At 43.4% G+C, this 20,823-nt stretch overlaps 1 protein-coding gene across 5 annotated transcripts in view; it reads right to left on the bottom strand.

Moving 5' to 3' along the window:
* Positions 1–20,823, bottom strand: part of ZNF609 (zinc finger protein 609) — a 935,315-nt gene that overhangs the window by 666,665 nt on the left and 247,827 nt on the right. For all 5 annotated transcript variants that reach the window (XM_086959222.1, XM_086959221.1, XM_086959226.1 and 2 more), the window contains exon 3: positions 12,968–13,858. In XM_086959222.1, coding sequence (XP_086815348.1) covers positions 12,968–13,717 — 750 coding nt within the window. In that variant the 5' untranslated portion in view covers positions 13,718–13,858. The remainder of the gene's footprint in view (positions 1–12,967; positions 13,859–20,823) is intronic.

Raw genomic sequence — 20,823 nt, 5'->3', positions numbered from 1 at the left:
CGCCAGAGCTCTGGTAGGCCTACCCAGATTCTGCTCGGCCAAAAAAACCATTCAAAAGCTCCACTGGCTCCCTGTGGCTCAGCGTATTAAGTTTAAGTGCCTTTGTCTTTCGTTTAAAATCCTTAAACTTTCTTCTCCCCAGATCCTGGAGAATCTCATCTCTCCGTACAATCCCACTCGCTCTCTGAGGTCCTCTAACCTGCATCTGGCTATAGTTCCACGCTTCAAGAGGTCCAGATCCGGCGGCCACTCCTTTCGTGTGCTTGCTGCCAGTTTGTGGAACTCCCTTCCTGTTCATATTCGTGTGATTGACAACCTTTTGGGTTTTAGGAGAGCTGTAAAAACCTCCCTCTTTCCTCTGGATCTTTAACTTTGTTGTGTTTGTTCATTCTGGTATTGCTTTATCCGGTTTTCTGTTCTGCCAGCGCCAGGACGCCCCTTTGCTGAGGCATCTGTGCGCTCAATAAATTCGGATAACATAACAATTCATTTGACAAAATAAACATACTAGGATCTGTCTAAAAAAAAACTGATTACCTGTTCACTGAGGTGGAGTGAACCTGGCTGACAAAAAAAAATATCAATCCGCCTTCTTGGCAAGTCAGTGCTCTTTGTAGTTTTCCAAGCCTCCCGACTACACTCCCTCTTGGCTAATAATTGAAAATGAAATCTTCTTCCCATCACATTAACAAAATTCCCACATCCTCTGGTGAAATCATTTTTAGCAATACTAAAACAGCCCTGTGAATAATCGACTAAGAATATTAGACACTCCTCAACCTTTCGAACAAGATATCGATCTGGCACAACTCAAAGATCAATGGGGAAAACTATTTTCTGAGAATCATGGGCATCAAAAGTCATCCACTTTTTAAAGCAACTGGGCACCCCACAAACACCAATTTCCTTCAGTGTACCCCAACAACACAATCTTCTAGACATAGATTTTTATCACTAAGCTAAAAGTCAGTCTGTCTAAGATCAGTTGCCCGGAAAAAGATCCCTCCATCATGATGACTGTTCTCTCCCTAAATAAGTCAGGTCACCAGGACTTCAAACTTTATCACATCCTAAAACTAAAGCACTCATTTATCATGGGGAGAGGGTTGAAAAAAACTGGAATAACCATGGGTCCATTCCTCCAGACAAGTGACAGTTTATCTAGAAGTCCGTTGTATCCCACAAGATCACTCCCTCACCATAACAAAGTACTGGCTCCTTCATAGGTCATTCTTGACACCGGCTCAACTCCATAAAATGGCTCTAAGAGAGGATCCAACTTGGTGGAATTGTCATGCAGCTACCGGAGATCTTTGTCATTTACTTTTTCTCAGCAAGCCGGTTCTCCCTTTCTGGGATAGGGTCTTTGAGTTTATTCACGCTCTGTGTGGGATAAGTCTTAAAAAAGAATTCCTCTCCTTAATTCCGGTTTGGTTTCTTAGACCCCCAGATCCATTCATACAACGATAGACTTCTTGTAAACATACTGCTGACCTCAGCCTGTAAATCAATATTGACCAACTGGAAGAACACGTCTGCTACCTCCTTTCATGCATGGCTTAACTAGATTCGTACTCTCCATGGAAACCACAGATTAATAACGTCTGGGAATTCCTAGACAACTACTTCGCCAGGACAAACCCCCCATGAGATCGCAGGTCACCCTGGCACCAGTAGTACTTGTTCACCTACTTGTACCAAATAAGCATTCAAATTCTTATGTGAACTTTTATTAACCAGGTTGTATTTGGTACTGTATAGGTGATACCATAAGACCCTGTGTAGATGTTACACATTTCAATACACTTCTTTGACTAGTTAGCTGAGTTAACACCAGGTTGGAGCTCAACAAGAGGGTCTCTCCATCTTTCCTCACTGTCTTTTATCTCAAGTTCTCCCCCCTTTACCCTATTTTGTGTTATGAGGCTGAAACAAGGCTTTTGCATATCTTACTCTCACATGGAACCCGCATATCATTTCAGAATGTATGTATGTTGCTCTCTTGCTTATTGCCCATGTAACTGACTATTTCTAAATCTCAATGTTGCCTCTGTTTGATTTTTATTTGTTTCTGGAAAATGTCTCAAAAATCTTGAATGAAAAAATAAAAACAATTTTAATGGGAAGTTATCTACACCAAACAATTAGCAGAAACAAAAACAGGTAATGTGTGCCCCTCTCCTCACTACTCTAGCCCAAATCATGTCACTATCTACTTGTAGGCCAGTAAAGTAAGCAGTAAAAACCGTGGGCCACACACCCTGTAACGGATTAACTGCATGGTTGACAATAGTCAGAACTCTAAAATGGGCAGACTACCTTTTACCAACCAAAAGATAACTAGGTCTGGACAGTAAACCCCCACTCGCCTAGTTTGTAGAGTTGTTTCTACTCCAAGTAGACCGCAGAATTTCGAAAACAATGCATAGTACAGTTTTTCCTCTCTCATGGCTCACCAACGATAAGTTGGCGAGTGAAGAAAATCCAACGCTAGACCATCTCCTGAGGAAAAGTTTATATAATTTGAACATGAGTGCAGACATTTTTAAAATCCACCTGACTTTGTACAATGATTGTTTGAGGAATTTTCCATGCACTTCGGACATCGTACATTCCTTTATTTTTTTCCTCTCCATGTCCTTTGAAAAGTACTGAGTGACTGTTAGAATAATTACAATTTGTTAATAATTTGTGTTACTCTGAGATGGAAAGTCACACTGGTCTTTTTTCGTCCAATTTGCAATTGAGCTATGGCTTGTGATCCCTTATCTTGAAAATGTAGTGCGGTTAGCTTTTCTTTTTGATGTACAACTGGAAGGAATTTTCCAATGGAAATGGGGGGAGGGACGTGAAGGGATGTAGACAGACTTGTTTAAAGTATAGTATAAATATGAAAGGAGAAGTCTGTTGTCATTCATTACATCCACGGAATAGCTTTTTTCCTTGTGGGTCTTGCATCCGTTCAAGCTTGAATAAACCAAATGTTTTACCTCCGACTCCCTGTACTTCTTTTGATTTAAAGTGGACAAGAGGTGCATTTTTTCTCACTCCCAGTGAGATTTCTCCGAGGGCAGTTACGGTACGTTGAAAAACCTGCTGTTCGCGTTGAGGACGTTTCTGCTCTAGTTGAACATCTACTTGAGATGCACTTAGCATAGCGGAACGCCATGAACTCTAGCGATATCACAACAAACAAGGGCTTTGACTCATACACAGTAAAGCAGAGTCCAATACTAGAATAAACAACAGAAGTGCAAATACTGTGACTGATTTCACAGAAAAACAACTCAATTGGGACCCAGACTAACAATGACTCAATTGCTAGTCGGCTTTTGAAATAAATCAATTATATTTATTTATATATTTTTGGAATACCTTATTTTTTGTACAGACAAACAAACAATAGAAAGATACTTTGTGTATTTATATGTATATATATAGAGAAAAACAAACAGAAGATAAGCAGAATAAATTGCAAAGTAGGACAGGCAGTCCGTGTAGTGAACACAATCTTTCATACATCAGTCATTCCACATTCACACTCAAATTCCTTCCATACCATAATCAACATTGTGCATGTGAGATAAAACGAACAAAAAGATCAAATGAGGTCAGGCAAGCAAAGTCGAAAGCAAATCAGAGATGGCACTAAAAATATTGAAGAATACTCAATATCACAGCAATTGTATGGCAAACATAATATATACAATTCCTTTCTGACCAAAAAACAACAAAAGGTACACAAGGTCGACGCGTTTCGAATCGGACCCTTTGTCCGATTCTCATCAGGACCAGAAAATCTGAAAAAAGGAAAAAATTCCCTTTAGTAACCTTACATTTACAGAGTCAGAACAGCGACCAACAAAGCCAAGCATAGCCTCCTACCTGAGTGTATTCAGTGTTAGGTCACGGGGGGTTGCTGTGGACAAAGAGTTAGCCTAAGGTTAGTAAATAAATAACTAACAAACCTGCAGTCATTTATGGGGTGTGCAGATGAAGAAATATACCTGAATCCGGTGTTGATAAATCCAGGGAGACTGCGTTAAAAATAGGAGTCAGGGAACCATCTTGACAAGGCGCTTTTTATGTAAAGGCTGTGAACATGGAAAACATAGGCACCATGAGTTGTTTGCGATATAAGGAGGATAACGATGAGCTGGTTCACTAACAATAATGAAGCGCTAAATACCTCTGGGACGTGGAAGATTGCTCAGGGTCCCGTTCCAATTGTTTGTGTAAGAAGTTCGATCAACAAATCACAGCCGCTGGCTGAAAGGGAACCGGGAGGCGCGTGTTAGTTCTTACGCTCGAACAATTGAAGGTGAAACTGAACGCCGCGCGAAACCGCATATCAGTATTACCTTGTGTGGACTCCTCTCGCAACGATAACCGGGGCGTCTCGCAAGCCGGTGTTCATGTTCCAGGTTCAAACCGGGCCATTGAATGAAGGCAAACGGTGCGCGAGATTTCAGTCACATGGTCTCAAGGAGTCACATGGTCTCAAGGAGAGTTATGGGAGTTGTAGTTGCAACGTGAAACAGAGGTGAATCGCATGGTGTTTAGAGCACTCGAGAGACTTCAGAGAGTTCATTTAGCCCATTAAGGACCGTATCGAATTTTAGGATAAGGGTAGCTTCACGTTGGCACAGTTTTTCTTCGATGTCGCCGCCCCTTATGTCTAGATCCACCTTTGACAACACAGTCCATTTGATGTCCTGTTCCGTGTGTCCAGCAGCAGTCCAATGACTGACAAGTGGTGCATTTGCAACAACTTTTCTCACTCGGGATTTGTGTTGGCTGATGCGCTGCCTGATTTCCTGAGATGTTTTGCCAACATACAGTTTTTGGCAGGGGCATAGAATTCCATAAACGACATTTTTAGATTTACAGTTAGTGAATGTCTGGTGCCTCCAAAAAACACCATTGTATGAAAAGACGTCACCTTCAATCGTTTTGTCGCAACACACACAGGTGCCACATTTATGATGTCCCCGTATAGGCTGTAGAAATCTGTTGGGCCTACAGCCTATACGGGGACATCATAAATGTGGCACCTGTGTGTGTTGCGACAAAACGATTGAAGGTGACGTCTTTTCATACAATGGTGTTTTTTGGAGGCACCAGACATTCACTAACTGTAAATCTAAAAATGTCGTTTATGGAATTCTATGCCCCTGCCAAAAACTGTATGTTGGCAAAACATCTCAGGAAATCAGGCAGCGCATCAGCCAACACAAATCCCGAGTGAGAAAAGTTGTTGCAAATGCACCACTTGTCAGTCATTGGACTGCTGCTGGACACACGGAACAGGACATCAAATGGACTGTGTTGTCAAAGGTGGATCTAGACATAAGGGGCGGCGACATCGAAGAAAAACTGTGCCAACGTGAAGCTACCCTTATCCTAAAATTCGATACAGTCCTTAATGGGCTAAATGAACTCTCTGAAGTCTCTCGAGTGCTCTAAACACCATGCGATTCACCTCTGTTTCACGTTGCAACTACAACTCCCATAACTCTCCTTGAGACCATGTGACTCCTTGAGACCATGTGACTGAAATCTCGCGCACCGTTTGCCTTCATTCAATGGCCCGGTTTGAACCTGGAACATGAACACCGGCTTGCGAGACGCCCCGGTTATCGTTGCGAGAGGAGTCCACACAAGGTAATACTGATATGCGGTTTCGCGCGGCGTTCAGTTTCACCTTCAATTGTTCGAGCGTAAGAACTAACACGCGCCTCCCGGTTCCCTTTCAGCCAGCGGCTGTGATTTGTTGATCGAACTTCTTACACAAACAATTGGAACGGGACCCTGAGCAATCTTCCACGTCCCAGAGGTATTTAGCGCTTCATTATTGTTAGTGAACCAGCTCATCGTTATCCTCCTTATATCGCAAACAACTCATGGTGCCTATGTTTTCCATGTTCACAGCCTTTACATAAAAAGCGCCTTGTCAAGATGGTTCCCTGACTCCTATTTTTAACGCAGTCTCCCTGGATTTATCAACACCGGATTCAGGTATATTTCTTCATCTGCACACCCCATAAATGACTGCAGGTTTGTTAGTTATTTATTTACTAACCTTAGGCTAACTCTTTGTCCACAGCAACCCCCCGTGACCTAACACTGAATACACTCAGGTAGGAGGCTATGCTTGGCTTTGTTGGTCGCTGTTCTGACTCTGTAAATGTAAGGTTACTAAAGGGAATTTTTTCCTTTTTTCAGATTTTCTGGTCCTGATGAGAATCGGACAAAGGGTCCGATTCGAAACGCGTCGACCTTGTGTACCTTTTGTTGTTTTTTGGTCAGAAAGGAATTGTATATATTATGTTTGCCATACAATTGCTGTGATATTGAGTATTCTTCAATATTTTTAGTGCCATCTCTGATTTGCTTTCGACTTTGCTTGCCTGACCTCATTTGATCTTTTTGTTCGTTTTATCTCACATGCACAATGTTGATTATGGTATGGAAGGAATTTGAGTGTGAATGTGGAATGACTGATGTATGAAAGATTGTGTTCACTACACGGACTGCCTGTCCTACTTTGCAATTTATTCTGCTTATCTTCTGTTTGTTTTTCTCTATATATATACATATAAATACACAAAGTATCTTTCTATTGTTTGTTTGTCTGTACAAAAAATAAGGTATTCCAAAAATATATAAATAAATATAATTGATTTATTTCAAAAGCCGACTAGCAATTGAGTCATTGTTAGTCTGGGTCCCAATTGAGTTGTTTTTCTGTGAAATCAGTCACAGTATTTGCACTTCTGTTGTTTATTCATGAACTCTAGCGAGGCCTAAAAATAACTAGGTAAATTGCATTTGGGGTTGACGGTTGGGGAAAGGTTATTTGATTCAAGTCACACTGTTGTCTATGATCATTTCCAACAAAGAATCAGATGTGATTGAAAGTGAACCCAAACAGAAATAAGCCTTGAAAAGGCACGAGGTCTGCTGACCGCATAGGGTGCGATACAAGTTTGCTTTGAATCACGCCTACCTAATTAATTGTACTAAATTATCATAGACCATAGCATGACTGTCAACCCCAAATGCACATTACTATCCACTTGGCAAACCAAACAAACACAGTTCCTGTAGGGCCCACTGATGTCACTGTACAAGCAGAAATCTCAAATAGAATTCGAGCTTTCAACCCAGGGATGGCTGAACTTTTTTATAGTGAATCCGGTTTTCAATCCTCAATAAGTACTCCATCAGTGGGGTCCAAACTTTCATAATTTTTTATCTCTGCGAGTCTGGTCAAGTAACAATTTTTCATATACAAGTAGTTGCCAGTATTACAGGTTTAAGAGAAGTTAACCAAACCATTACAGAAAACACTATGGATAATCCAATGTATCAAAGGGCTATTTTTTTAACAATGTGATGCGGGGTAAGATCAAGGAAAATTCTTGGGTCTCGAGAAGAGGTTGGTAAAGACGTTGGCTGTTAACAACTGAAGATGTGGAACACCTGGAGGGAATGGAATATAATAAAAACCACTTTGAGGGCAGATGCGCGTCTGCTTCTTTATAAAGAACCTGACCCATTTGACTAGTTTCCGACTTTCCGTACTCTTCATTATTCTTGTGCCTATTGGCAATCTGCTTGGTCCACAAAGGTCATCTGATCCAGCTTGCTAATGGTCAACAGGATTCCTTTTTCCTTTGATCCCCTCACCCAATGCATATATTTAACACCTTCGATGCTCATGACGAGCTCAGCTCGTCATGAGGCATACCGATCGTACACTCATGACGAGCGGAGCTCATCATGAACAATGGGAATAAATCAGGGCCCGCACAGGAGGGGAATACCATCAGCATTGATGGTGTTAACCTGGAGGTACCTTCCGTCCAAACCGACCCTTCCTCCAGACCCCCAAATTAGGTGCCTAATTTTTGGAACCCCAAGGTCTAGTATTGTGTCTTGCTCATGGTGGTGGTTCCTTTGCTCACTCACTGCCTCTGGTCATCTTACTTGATTTTGTCCAACTACACCACCTACTCCTACCTTCTAGAATGGTTTCTCTCTTTTTTTTTTTTTTCCTCGGTTTAGTGAGTTCTATTAATGATTAAACTGTCGTAGTCTGATGTCAACCATATTAAAATTTGGTCATTATAGACATCGAGTCTGATGTGGAAAATATTGTTAACTGTCAGCCATCTTTAAACGGTTGATCTCATTTTTTTTCTTTTCTCGTCTGTGAGCCATTGGGGGATATCTTTTACCAACACAGTGTCTGTATGTTTCTTCTAGTATCTACCTGCAGTGGCTAGCCCGCTGAACAAACAGTCAGATTTAAAATAACAATATTAGATGATAATCATTATAGAGTCTATGTCTTAATATCCATACATGACATGACATGACATGACATGACACTGTTTGTTATAAATTGACAGTAGTTTGACACATAATCATATGTAAATTGCAGATTTGGAGCCAAATGGCAAAACTGCCATCTTTTATGACTTTGGCTAAAATAACAACTGAAATTATTCTATCCTTAGATGTATTAACAATTGATATTTAATGCATCAATCTCTGTCAATTCCTAATAGTGTCATAACTGTTTTTTATTTTTTTTATTTTTTTATTGAACTCAGTCCAGACAGGTACATAACAGAAAAATGAGGGGAAAAAAAAGCACACTACAGAAAAGTACAAGTTGAAATCATAGATCATCATAATTATAATCATATTCATATACAAGGGTTTCACATTGATAAGGAGGAAAGAATAAAACAATATTTGATACAATAGTTAATACAACACCTTTGATAAGCGAGAGATTTCCCCCATTAATTCACAAAATATATTACTTTCAATAGCAAGAATTTTTAGATAAATTACTTTTTAATATATTATACGTTAAGCGTTGCCTTCCATCCCATCAAACAAAATCTAGATAGATGAATTTATTCCTGCTTTCCAGCTCAAAACTGGAGACCAAATCGATTCGCCCATTCTCTTCCACTTAAGCCCTCTTGTAGAATATATGGCTCTCTCGAAGCTGAAAACAGCTAAAAAGCGAGCAAGCCAAATCTGAAAGCTTGGTGGTTCGGCTTCTTTCCAGCGGGCCGACAAAATAATTCTAAATACCGCCGTACCTATAAATAATAAGTTTTGCTCAATCTTTGATAGAGCGATCGATGAGTCATATCCTAAAATAAACAATGAATCTGTTTCTGGAAGGTTATAGCCAAACAGCACCTCCCAGTACTCAGCAATCATATGTTTGATTTGAGTGAGTTTGGGGCAACTGCTTAGCATATGTATTAAGTTAGCCGGTCCTTGTGTGCACCTTGGGCATAAATCATTTTCTCTTTTACCCCAAGAATACAATTTAGCGGGTGTATAATAGAGGCCAAAAATGGTTTTATATGTTTGAGCTTTAAGGTTGCTAGCCCTAAAAAGTCGTTGGCTCAACTCTAGACTTTTATATATGTCAACATTGGGATTGCTAAATTTGACTGCCCAGCTAGATTCAGTTATTTCCAGATCATCTTGTACATTAACAAGGAGAAGATTATATATAACACCAATTCTTGTATTAGATCTATTAATAGCATCCAAAAGATCTATTTTCTGTAGCCCAAGGGTGGGTCCCTTAGCCTTGAGATTTGTATATATTTGCACATATTTAATGTAGTCCCCGTTAGAAAGATTATATTTATCCTTAACATCTAAAAAAGTGGTTTCTAGATCATGTATAAGAAAATCTTTAACACGCAGGATTCCAAGTCTCTGCCATTTCCTTGCTATAATGTCGTTTGAAAATGCCAGGATCGCCTTCGTATACCACAAAGAGGTATACCTATTCCATTTACTAATGTGCAGGTGTTTAGTAACTTTGCCCCAAACCTTTAGTGCCCCGTTCTTGGCCCTTTTTCTACTAAAGTATTAGCATATGCTGATGATATCGCGGTCTTAACATCAAACCCGATTGAGGCTATGGAGGAAATTGAGACTATAACTACAGAATATGGCACTTATTCTGGATACTCTTTAAACAAAAGGAAGACAATTGTATTATGTACTGACAATATCGACTATAATGATCAAAGAAGAGCTGCAAATGCTACTTATCTAGGAATTGTCATTGCTCCTACTGTTAAAACCATAATTAACCATAACTTCATCCCACTGATTCATAATATTACAAAAGATTTGGATAGGGTAAATGGGCTCCACTTGTCTATTATAGGGCGAGCTAATTTCCTTAAAATGAATATACTTCCTAGCTGCCTTTACCTGTTTCGAGCAATTCCACTGGCTATTGATCCTAAGATCTTAAAAACTCTTGAATCCCTCATGATTAAGTTTGTTTGGCAACATGGTAAAATCCGAAGGTCTCACAAGTTAATGTCTCTACCTAGCGAAAGAGGTGAGTTGGCAATACCTAATACTAGTATGTATCACTGGGCCGCACTCCTCAAACAAATGACCCCACTGATTAGCTTTAATGTAAGGGTATCAACCCCTGATAACAATATTCCACCCTCAATATATGAGCTATTACTAGGGGATAAGGCCAATGGATTGTTCTTACAACAGATTGAGGCACGGGAGTACAACAATGATCGGAATTATGAAATTATAGAATGGTTTCTCGTTGCTCTGCCCAACCAGACTCTACCAGGTCATCATTTGCCATCGCAAGAGGGAGCTGTAATGATAGACTACAAATGTCTACTCCCATATTGTTCACAGTTTGTGGACTTTGATTTCCAAAGTAATTGGAGAAGTGCTTCTTGCTTACTATTCTTTTGGCAGGGAATCTATTTTCCCTTTCCTGCACATTTAGGTGTTTTTTTCTGATAACTGAAAGAGGGACTGAGCTGTCATGCAGGCATCTGGTAACAGCCCCTTACATAATATTAGTATTTTTTTTTTTTTTAAATGAAGATGGCCCATCTCGTGCAATAGGTTCAAGTAGAAACATCCTACAAGTCGTCCACCAGCAGTAACACAGCTCCAATTCCCAAGCACAGACCCTCAGTTCGACTTGAAAGTCCCGGAGAGACCATAAACTAACAAAATCTAAGGGAGGATTCTGGATAGTCATGATGAAACTACCTATAAAATGGAGACCTACATCTATAACTGGGTAACATTCCTTTGTCTGTCTACAAGATAAAAGAGCAGAGAGAAACACCTTTTGGGAGGAAATCTGATACAAAAAAGATTTATAAAACAAGCTCTTAAGCGTTCTAGGCATCTATTCTCAAATAAGATGTTATGGCATTAAACTCCAAGCAATAAGGCTTTTCGAAAGTGTGCACTGTGTTTTCTTTAGTGTGGTCTGAATAATACCTTAGCACTCCCTTAACATCTTGTACAAAGACGGTTCTGGCTAAGCAGAAGATTTTGCCCAAAAACCTGTCAATTAAATAATTAATCCAGAAGTTTGAAAAGATCTGAACAAGGGGAAGGGGCAAATAGAAAGAAAACAACACTTTCCACATTATGAACCATCTCAGATTTAAAAGTAAATGCACATCATTTTTCCTTTTATCTGAAGTTATAGTTCTTAAAATGGCGAACTTTTGTGCGAAGAGTGACATGTGAAAGCAAAAGTGTCTTCCATGTAACCATTACTTATTTGCATAGTGAGAAGAATGTTTAAAAAAAAAATAAGGATGGCAAGAGGTAGATTTTATGGAAATACCTTCAGATTCCAAGAATATTTATGACATCAGTATAAAATTTCTAATAATGAATAATTCTGACAAGCGTAACACTAAAAGAAAATTTGAGAGTTTCCTTGAAATTAAAACATTTAACGCAAACAGAAACAGCAGCATACAAAGATCTGCTATTCACTCACAGAAACAATGAAAAGGGAGCGCTTACCGTGTGCAGATAGAACTTTAGAGTAAGTGACACACACACAAAAAAACAGTCATTTGTTAAGCTAAACTACTTTGCTGGTAGAACAGAGATGCTCCATCATAACATCCCTGAGGCATAACTCTTGTCAAAACAGTTGAGGAACCTAACACTTTAATGCCTAGAACTTACTTGTGGGCATCATTTCCACCTGTTGGCAATGAATAAACGGGGACCTATGTGAAGACTACATGAGACAAGTTAAATTCAACCATCGCCTCGGTGCAGTCACATCCACTGAACGCTAAAAGGTTTGAACTCCAATGGGACTTCTCTTCATGGTGCATAGACTCCACACCTCAGCCGCAACAACACATTTGCCTTTCAAATGTGCAACTGAGTCCCTTCAAGCTCTACACCAGCTCTCTGTGGCAGCCACCAGGCCATCCTTGACACAGGATCGTCCTTCATGCCTATTGCCAAAAATTGGCACCGACCGGATCAGCTTTTCTTCTAAAAAGTATCTAATAGGAAGTACTTCATTCTCCGTACATGCAGCCAAGTACTGAAACACACTCCCATTCCTGCGAGAACAAAGATACTCCAATACCCTGAATTCGAGGCACCTGCGAAGACCTGGCTGTTTCCATAGTCATTACCCAAACATGCATAAGTTATATCATCAAATGGTATGTGTCTGCAATCACCGCTATCTGCTTCTCTTTTCGGCTGCACTTTATTCCTAAGCACATCCACAAGTTTGCCATTACATGACTGGCCATCCCTCTTAAACTAACACAGGAGGCCAAACACTTCCAATTCAGGACACACTATGAATGCACTATCTAGAATTCATGCAAAACTTTTACACAAAGACCAGAAAGCACTTCATGGTTACACCACCAGTGTAAAGACTTCTAATAAATGCTTCAATACAACAGTTTTTTCATGAAAAAGTGACATTCCATTTAGGAAGACATTCTTTACCATTTTAAACACTTGCATTTTGGTGCTCTACAACATACACATGCCTCAACACAAACCAAAGTTATCTGTTCAGATTAAGCCTGTGATATAACAGCAAGACCTTTTTCTTTAATGGCAAAACCACTTCTCTTACCTTGTCAACTTTCATCTTCTTTAGCAGCCGGCAGTCACTCTCAAGGTCCTCTGGTTCAGTTTTAATCCCCAAAGGAGTCAGCACTGCACCTGGGTCAATCGCAATGCTCCCAAGAGGCTCGGCAACAGCCACCATATCAGCCCCTTGACCGCTAGCATCATACTGCCCCACCCTAATCCCCAGCGGCTGTAGGACACCAATCTCCTTCTCCACTGCAGTCACTGTGGCAGCCCCCTCACTCCGGTCCTTCTTACTCTTGGACGACCCACTCTTATCTTCCTTTTTCGAATTGCTCGTCCTACTTGCAGTTTTGGTGCCCTTTTCAGAGCCCTTGGGGACAACTGTGGCAAGCCCACTGGAGTTGGCGCCTTCGACACAGCGTCCTTGGGACTCCTTTTTGGCACTTGTAACTTCATTAGCTGGAAACAAAACTGGAGGCTGGGAAGCCTTGCTGCCCTCCTTGCTGCTCTTGCTCCGTTTTGATTTGGATTTGGATTCCTTGCCCTGTGGACCTGGGACCGGCGTCACAAATTTGATATTGTCCGGTAAAGTGGCCACCGCGTTTGGGGCAGGGAGACCCACCTCTTTGGAGCCAGACATCTCTAATTTCTGCTGATCCTTCTCCAAATCAGCGTCGAGGTCGATTATCAGATTGCCCACGCCAATGTCCCACTCATCTCCACTATCGTATGTCTCAACTGCGCTAGCGTCAGCCCCTTTCCCTCCGGAGGCTCCGCTGCTCAAGGACATCTTAGAGTCAACCTGCCGTGGCAAAGTTCAAGGACGCAACCTGCGTCCGCCCCCCATCCAGCTTTCAAAACCAAGGGAGGGGCTGCAACTATGACCTGCAGTCTCCAGACATCGGGGCATTCCAAGGTGGTGGCATCATTGCTGAAACAGAAAAGGGGACAATTAGCGCAAATTCCATCAAGTGGAGAAATACGTTTGGATTTTTGCTCAATTAGAGCCATGTTAGGATGTCAAAATTAAATCAACAGAGCCTGACCATTCAGTCTTGATGGGACCATTTAGAGCGACACCCATTAATGCACCCAGATTAACTACAAGGAAGCAGAACCCACTGCATTAAAGCGTCAAAGACATAGTTTGACATCAAATGATCTTCAACTGAAGCAATTCTAATACTCCTCATCACTAGCTCACGTCTCAACTTACAGGACTACAGGCACCGTAGAAACGTAGTGGGTCCTGATTTTAGGAAAGGGATAGCTAACCCATATTCCATTAGTGCATAAAGTATTCACTTTAGCTTTAAGTCGGTTTAAGTATCTCTAAAACAGAAGAATAAAATACCTCTCAATTGGAGACAGCTAGACAACCTATAACTTAACCCTGCATCAGGATTTAGAGAAACGAAGAATATGCTAGGTTTGTCTCCATAAACGTCACAGTCAGAAAATCAACCAGCTTACAATCAAGCAGAATGTGCATGGCACAGATGGGTGTGTACAAAGAAAGCAACACCCACAATGTCAAATATCTGAACATGCAGCATACAGTCGCACAACAGTAACAAGCATTTACAATGCAATGGTCTCGGCAGCATTAAAAGGTAGAGCTATTGGCATTGCTCATGATTGTTTTATTTTAAATAATAAATAAATGGCATTGTCATTTACATTGCCAATAGCTTCATCGCTCGCATATGCGAGACCTATTGCATTAGCACCCACACACAGAGTAAGTAGTAGAGTGAGAAATTGATAGTGAGGAGGAGAGAGTTATTAGTAAAGTGTATTATAGAGCGCATCAGAGCTGTGTAAATAATAACAGCTGTGAGCCCATGCCTGAGGTGCATCATCAAAGCTGTGTGAATAATAATAGCTGTGAGCCCGTGCCTGAGGTGCATCTGAGCCCGTGCCTGAGGTGCATCATCAGAGCTGTGTGAATAACAACTGCGTCAGCCTGTGCTTGAGGTGCATCATCAAAGCTGTGTGAATAATAACAGCTGTGAGCACCTGCCTGAGGTGCATCATCAGAGCTGTGTGAATAATAACTGCGTCAACCCGTGCCTGAGGTGCATCATCAGAACTGTGTGAATAATAACAGCTGTGAGCCCGTGCCTGAGGTGCATCATCAGAGCTGTGTGAATAATAACTGCGTCAGCCCAGTGCCTGAGGTGCATCATCAGAGCTGAGTGAATAACTGCGTCCGCCCCGTGTCGGAGGTGATGACCTCGAAGACTAATCGTTTAAGTATTTTACTCACCAACAATTTCACTCAAATAGGGCTTTGCCCGATCACCGATTGTTTTTACCCCACCCCACGTCGTTCACACGTTTTTCGTGCTAATTTGTGAGCCCATGCCTGAGGCGCGCGTGCAGTTCAAGGCCCGCACACAAGGCCAGATGAGAAACACTTCGTACCACTTTTATTAAAACCATACGAAGTTTTCCTAAATACTTCACCAAGCACGTCAGTATTCTCAAGTCACTCGCAGGGGTGATTAATGTAGTAGGCCGCCGTGAAAAAAAAAAGAGCTGGGGGAAGATAACGAGTCTGCCGGGACAAACAAAAGAAAACCCACACACACCATGCTCAAGTCTAGAAGCACCGTAACAGAGCCTGCACCGTCAGGAGCAACACTACACAGCAAGAACACTCAGAGGTCAGCGACCCTGTGTTCAACAGTATGACATCAGGAGTACAGCGCCACACATAATACTGGTATTAACATAATCTATGAAACATTACTGGGGTGAATGCTTAGAGCACATGACTAAGCACAACAAACAACATTAACTACTAGATTAACCAATAACCTTGTGTTCTGGAGTAGTGTTCTACTCGCCGTAAAGCGCTTCAACGCCTCCTCAGGGGTAGTAAGCACTGTATACAATTATAGATGAAACAATTTGGGAGCAGTGTGTATACCCGCTGTATTACTCTCCTCGCATATGTGTGTGCATGGTAGTGGTGGTGTCCGTGTGTGCATGGCAGTGGTGGTGTCCGTGTGTGCATGGCAGTGGTGGTGTCCGTGTGTGCATGGCAGTGGTGGTGTCCGTGTGTGCATGGCAGTGGTGGTGTCCGTGTGTGCATGGCAGTGGTGGTGTCCGTGTGTGCATGGCAGTGGTGGTGTCCGTGTGTGCATGGCAGTGGTGGTGTCCGTGTGTGCATGGCAGTGGTGGTGTCCGTGTGTGCATGGCAGTGGTGGTGATCAGCGTGCAAAGAACAGCGTTTTTCTGGCAAACTTTCGTGCGCGGAGATGTAGTCACGCACGGCGGTGTCTGTCTGGAAGGGCCGACGCCGTCCTGTTCTCAGGAAGCGCATCACTTTGAAGAGATGTTGTGTGCAAGTGCTCCGTTTAAACTCCCATCAAAGACTTTAAAAGCAATGAAAGACAGAGCACTTTAAGCGCGCGGGGCGGATGTCTGCGATTGCACTTGCGATTTCTTTTTTCATAATCGGCAGTGGGTTGGTTTTAGTGTAATTTCATTGTCAAATCCATGTTTACACATTTCTTGCTCAGACTGCCTTGCGAACTTGGTTACATTTGTATAAGATGCGCCTGTTTTGCACGCTGGTTTAAAAACATTTCCCGAATGAAGCCTGCCGGCTCCAGCCCTCCTCTGCCTCTGCCTCTCCCGCACTCAGTCTCCGACGTCAGCCTCTTTAGCAGCGCCGCACGACTCTCTGCAGACTCACCCTCCATTCCAGAGAGGCGCGTGTCGCGATCCGGTCTGCTATGCCATGCTGTGGAGACAAGACCTGGCTGCGCACAACGTTATCCTATGGGGAAACGCTGCGCGCGGCCAGGTCTGGTCTCCCTTCGTCGTTCTGAGACTGCTGAGACGCCGACTACAGTTCTCTGGCGAGAACGTGCTTCGCGCGTTTCTAGCCGAGACCTAAAAAGCACTTCTCGATTACAGAACGTAGGAGCAAGGTCATCAGTCGAAGGCTACCTTACAGAATGCAGACAGGAGTACCTATAGCATCAGCCAGGTACAATGTAGGCAAGTATAACTGTAACAGCAGTCATGAAGGAAACTTACAGAACACCACCAAAGGCACCTAAAGGAGTGTCATAAAAGCAACTTTATATTAACGATGAGATCAACCAGGATCAGACTACGGTAACCTTACACACAGCAAAAGCACCAGTAATAAAGTCACCTAAAACCAACATATAGGGCAGGAAAAAAGGAAAAGCGTCATACGCCAAGAGAGAATATAAACGGCAATTAAGGGCACATCAATGAGAAACTAGGCAGGTAGCAATAACTGGTATAGCTAGCGGCAAGATATTTAGCGCTTAAAATCAGTCGTAGGTGTGCAGCAGAAACAGACATGAGCAGCATTTCCTTAAGTAACAGAAAGCCATGGGGAAGATATCAAGCAAGGCGACCTGCAGACGTGTCAGCAAGACACCGGCATAACTGGTAGACACACAAGAGATCAATAGAGACCAACATACACAGCAAGCGAGAGCCTGCAGGAGGGGGAGGAGAAAAGATGCTTGCAGACAGAAGGCAAGTGCATCTCGAGTGCAAAGGAAAGAGCACAGTTAGTGGTTTCTGCAAGAGGACTGCAGGCAGCATCAGTAATTAGCCACAACAGAACAGACTTGGCCATTTGGCTTTCCTAAACGAGAAACGCCCAAATGCATCTCTACCGACCCCACAAAAATGCAAGGACAAGTGAAAAATTGAATTTACCATTGTCTTGAGCAGCCCACAGGGCATGTATTATATTCGCTGCACTTTATTGTCAAGGACCGTCAGACGCTTGCGCAAAGAGATTTCAGAACACCAGGGGTTACTCATTGTCTAAAAATCGTTCAACCACTGCCATTTTTTGACAGGAGGAAATTAAGGGTGAAGCTAGACAAATGTTACCTAAAGATGCAAAGCATCATCTTTGTAGGTGGCAAATTCGCTTACAGAAAATTGAATAATTTGTTTTTATACATCGCTTGATATCAGTTTTCCATTTCTAAGCACCGAAGTCCCAAATATTTCCAACCAGGCAGCTTCAGTTTAAAAAAAAAAACTTGTAGCAAAAAATTCATAAAGGTCTAATAAAACGAGTAGGAAAAATCTTATTAACAAAACCCTAAAAAATACAGGGATTTCCCCGTTGTCTTACTCCGCACACCCAAGACCTCCATCCACAGAGGCTAAGGAAAGAAATCTGTTTAGGCCTAGGCGCCACGCCATGGTTTGAGCCACTCTTTGGATTTCTCTGGCCCAACTGGATTGTGAGACATCCAGCAACCAGGTGGTTTCGCATCTGGATTCAGAGTTAATTCACTGGGATAGTGAGGTCCCTCTGTGACAAGTTAGATTTTGCAGGCTTGGAATAAAAATACCCACTTAGGTGTTCAAGTTAGCTCTTGCGCTTAATCCAACAGTCACCCCCAAATTCTAAAGAACACTCACTAATCATGGGCAGCTGGTCCTGTTTTGCTAACACAAAAGATACCAAAGATACAGGATCATACGGTATAGTGAGCTTTTAAACTATTAGCTACAACAAGAAGTCTGCCAAGCTTCTGAAGGATGAATCCTTCAGAATTTTGCCCAATAATACCAGCAATTCTAAATTAAGCCATTTTTAAGTCCCAACTACAGACCTATAGAACAAGTTGCTTACCTTCGGTAACAATATATCTGTAAGAAACATTAGTTAGTATTAGATTCCTTACCTTAGAATATCCCCAGGCGTCAGTCTGGATCCGGAAACTTTTGCGTAGCAGTACCCCTGCGCGTCGGTAGGCGTCGTCTGCAGGCGTCTCCTGCGGCTCCGCGTCAGTCGTCGGCGTCATGCGCCGTGATGACGTCGCTGGAGTATATAGACGCCGCCTCCGCGCGCTGACGTCAGTTCTTTGCACACAGCTTTTCCGCGCCAGAACACGCAGAGCCATGTGAGAACCAACACTGGTGCCAATTGAAACTAGGGCCCTGAAAGGGATGTCCTTAACCCTAGGTATCAGTTCGCAGAACGGGGAGGATGGGTGGGTCGGTAAGGAATCTAATACTAACTAATGTTTCTTACAGATATATCGTTACCGAAGGTAAGTAACTTGTTCATCTGAAAGAAACACGTTAGTATTAGATTCCTTACCTTAGAATAGATACCCCAGCAATACCAACCCCGGTGGTGGGTCTGCGAACCAATACATTCCTACACCAGAAAGTCCTGGAGGACAGAACGGCCAAAGAAGCCATCCCTCCGGACTTGACTGTCCAGGCAGTAGTGCCTCGCAAAGGTGTGCAGCGAGGCCCACGTAGCCGCCTGGCAAATGTCCTGTAAGGGGACTCCCCGGCCCAGGGCAGTAGTAGCCGCCGTGGCCCGAGTGGAATGGGCCCTCAGCCCAACAGGAGGCTCCTTCCGAGCCAAAGAGTAGCACGCTTTGATGCACAGAACGACCCACCGAGAGATGGTCTGTTTATGTACCGCCCGTCCCTTCTTCGCACCCACGTAGCCAACAAACAGTTGGTCATCCACCCGGAACTGGCGTGTGCGATCCATATAAAATGAAAGCGCACGTTTTGGGTCCAGACGATGGAGCCGCTCTTCATCCTTTGAAGGATGCGGAGGCGGGAAGAAGGAGGGGAGGGTGATGGACTGCCCGATGTGAAAAGCAGAAACTACTTTGGGCAGGAAGGAAGGTCTAGTCCTCAAAACCACCTTGTCTGGATGAATGGACAAGAAAGGAGGTTGAACAGAAAGAGCCTGGAGCTCACTCACTCTCCTGGCAGAGGTGATGGCAACCAGGAAGGCCGTCTTTAAAGTCAGGAGACGGAGAGGGCAGGAATGAAGTGGCTCAAAGGGAGCACACATCAAGAAAGTTAGAACCAGGTTCAAGTCCCACTGAGGCATCACAAACGGAACAGGTGGATACATGTGTGTGATGCCCTTCAAGAATCTTGTTACAATGGGGGACTTTAACAAAGAAGGTTGATCAGGTAGCCTGAGAAAGGCCGAAAGGGCAGAAAGGTAGCCCTTGATAGTGCCCAGAGCAGAGCCCTGCTGGGCAAGAGAAAGAAGGAAGAGAAGAACCTCGGAAAGAGGGGCAGAGAGAGGATCCACAGCCTTTGCTGTGCACCATGCCACAAATCTGTTCCACCGACAGGCGTATACCGACTTTGTGGAGGGACGCCTGGCTGCCAGAATCACATCACAGACTTCAGGAGGAAAGTCAAATGGCCTCAACTGCCGCCGCTCAATCTCCAAGCATGGAGGTGGAGACTGGACAGGTTCGGGTGGAGGACCGTCCCCTCCTGCTGCGACAGAAGGTCCTCCTGAAGGGGCAGGCGGATCGAGGACCGACTGACATGCTGAGTAGCTCGGATACCAGTACCTTCGAGCCCAGTCCGGAGCCACAAGGATAACTTGGGCCCGGTCGCGCCTGATCTTCAGCACTCTGGGCAGAAGTGGTATAGGCGGAAAGGCGTATAACAGCCGCAGCTCCACTCACGCCGAAAGGCGTCGCCGTGCGAGCGCCGTCTTGGAAACTCCAACGCACAGAACTGATGACATTGCGCGTTCTCTTCTGTGGCGAATAGATCTAACCAAGGCTCTCCCCATTGCAGAAAGAGGCCTTGCGCCACGTCCGACTTCAGACGCCATTCGTGATCCATCTAGCACCGACGACTGAGTTCGTGCGCCCTGGCGTTCAGAGAACCTGCCAGGTGTTGAACCGTCAGTCACGCCCTGACGTTCCAGCCATTGCCAGAGACGCAGGGCCTCCTGGCAAAGGGTCCACGACCCCACCCCGCCCTGTTTGTTGCAGTACCACATGGCGGTGGTGTTGTCCGTGAACACCTGCACTACACTCCGGTTGACAAAGGGGAGGAATGCCTTCAGTGCAAGACGGATCGCCCGTAGCTCCA

The sequence above is a fragment of the Lissotriton vulgaris genome, chromosome 2_2 (assembly GCF_964263255.1).
Source record: "Lissotriton vulgaris chromosome 2_2, aLisVul1.2, whole genome shotgun sequence".
NCBI classification, from domain to species: Eukaryota; Metazoa; Chordata; class Amphibia; order Caudata; family Salamandridae; genus Lissotriton; species Lissotriton vulgaris.
The sequence above is the reverse complement of the archived record's forward strand: the minus strand, read 5'-3'. Positions and strand labels throughout refer to the sequence as shown.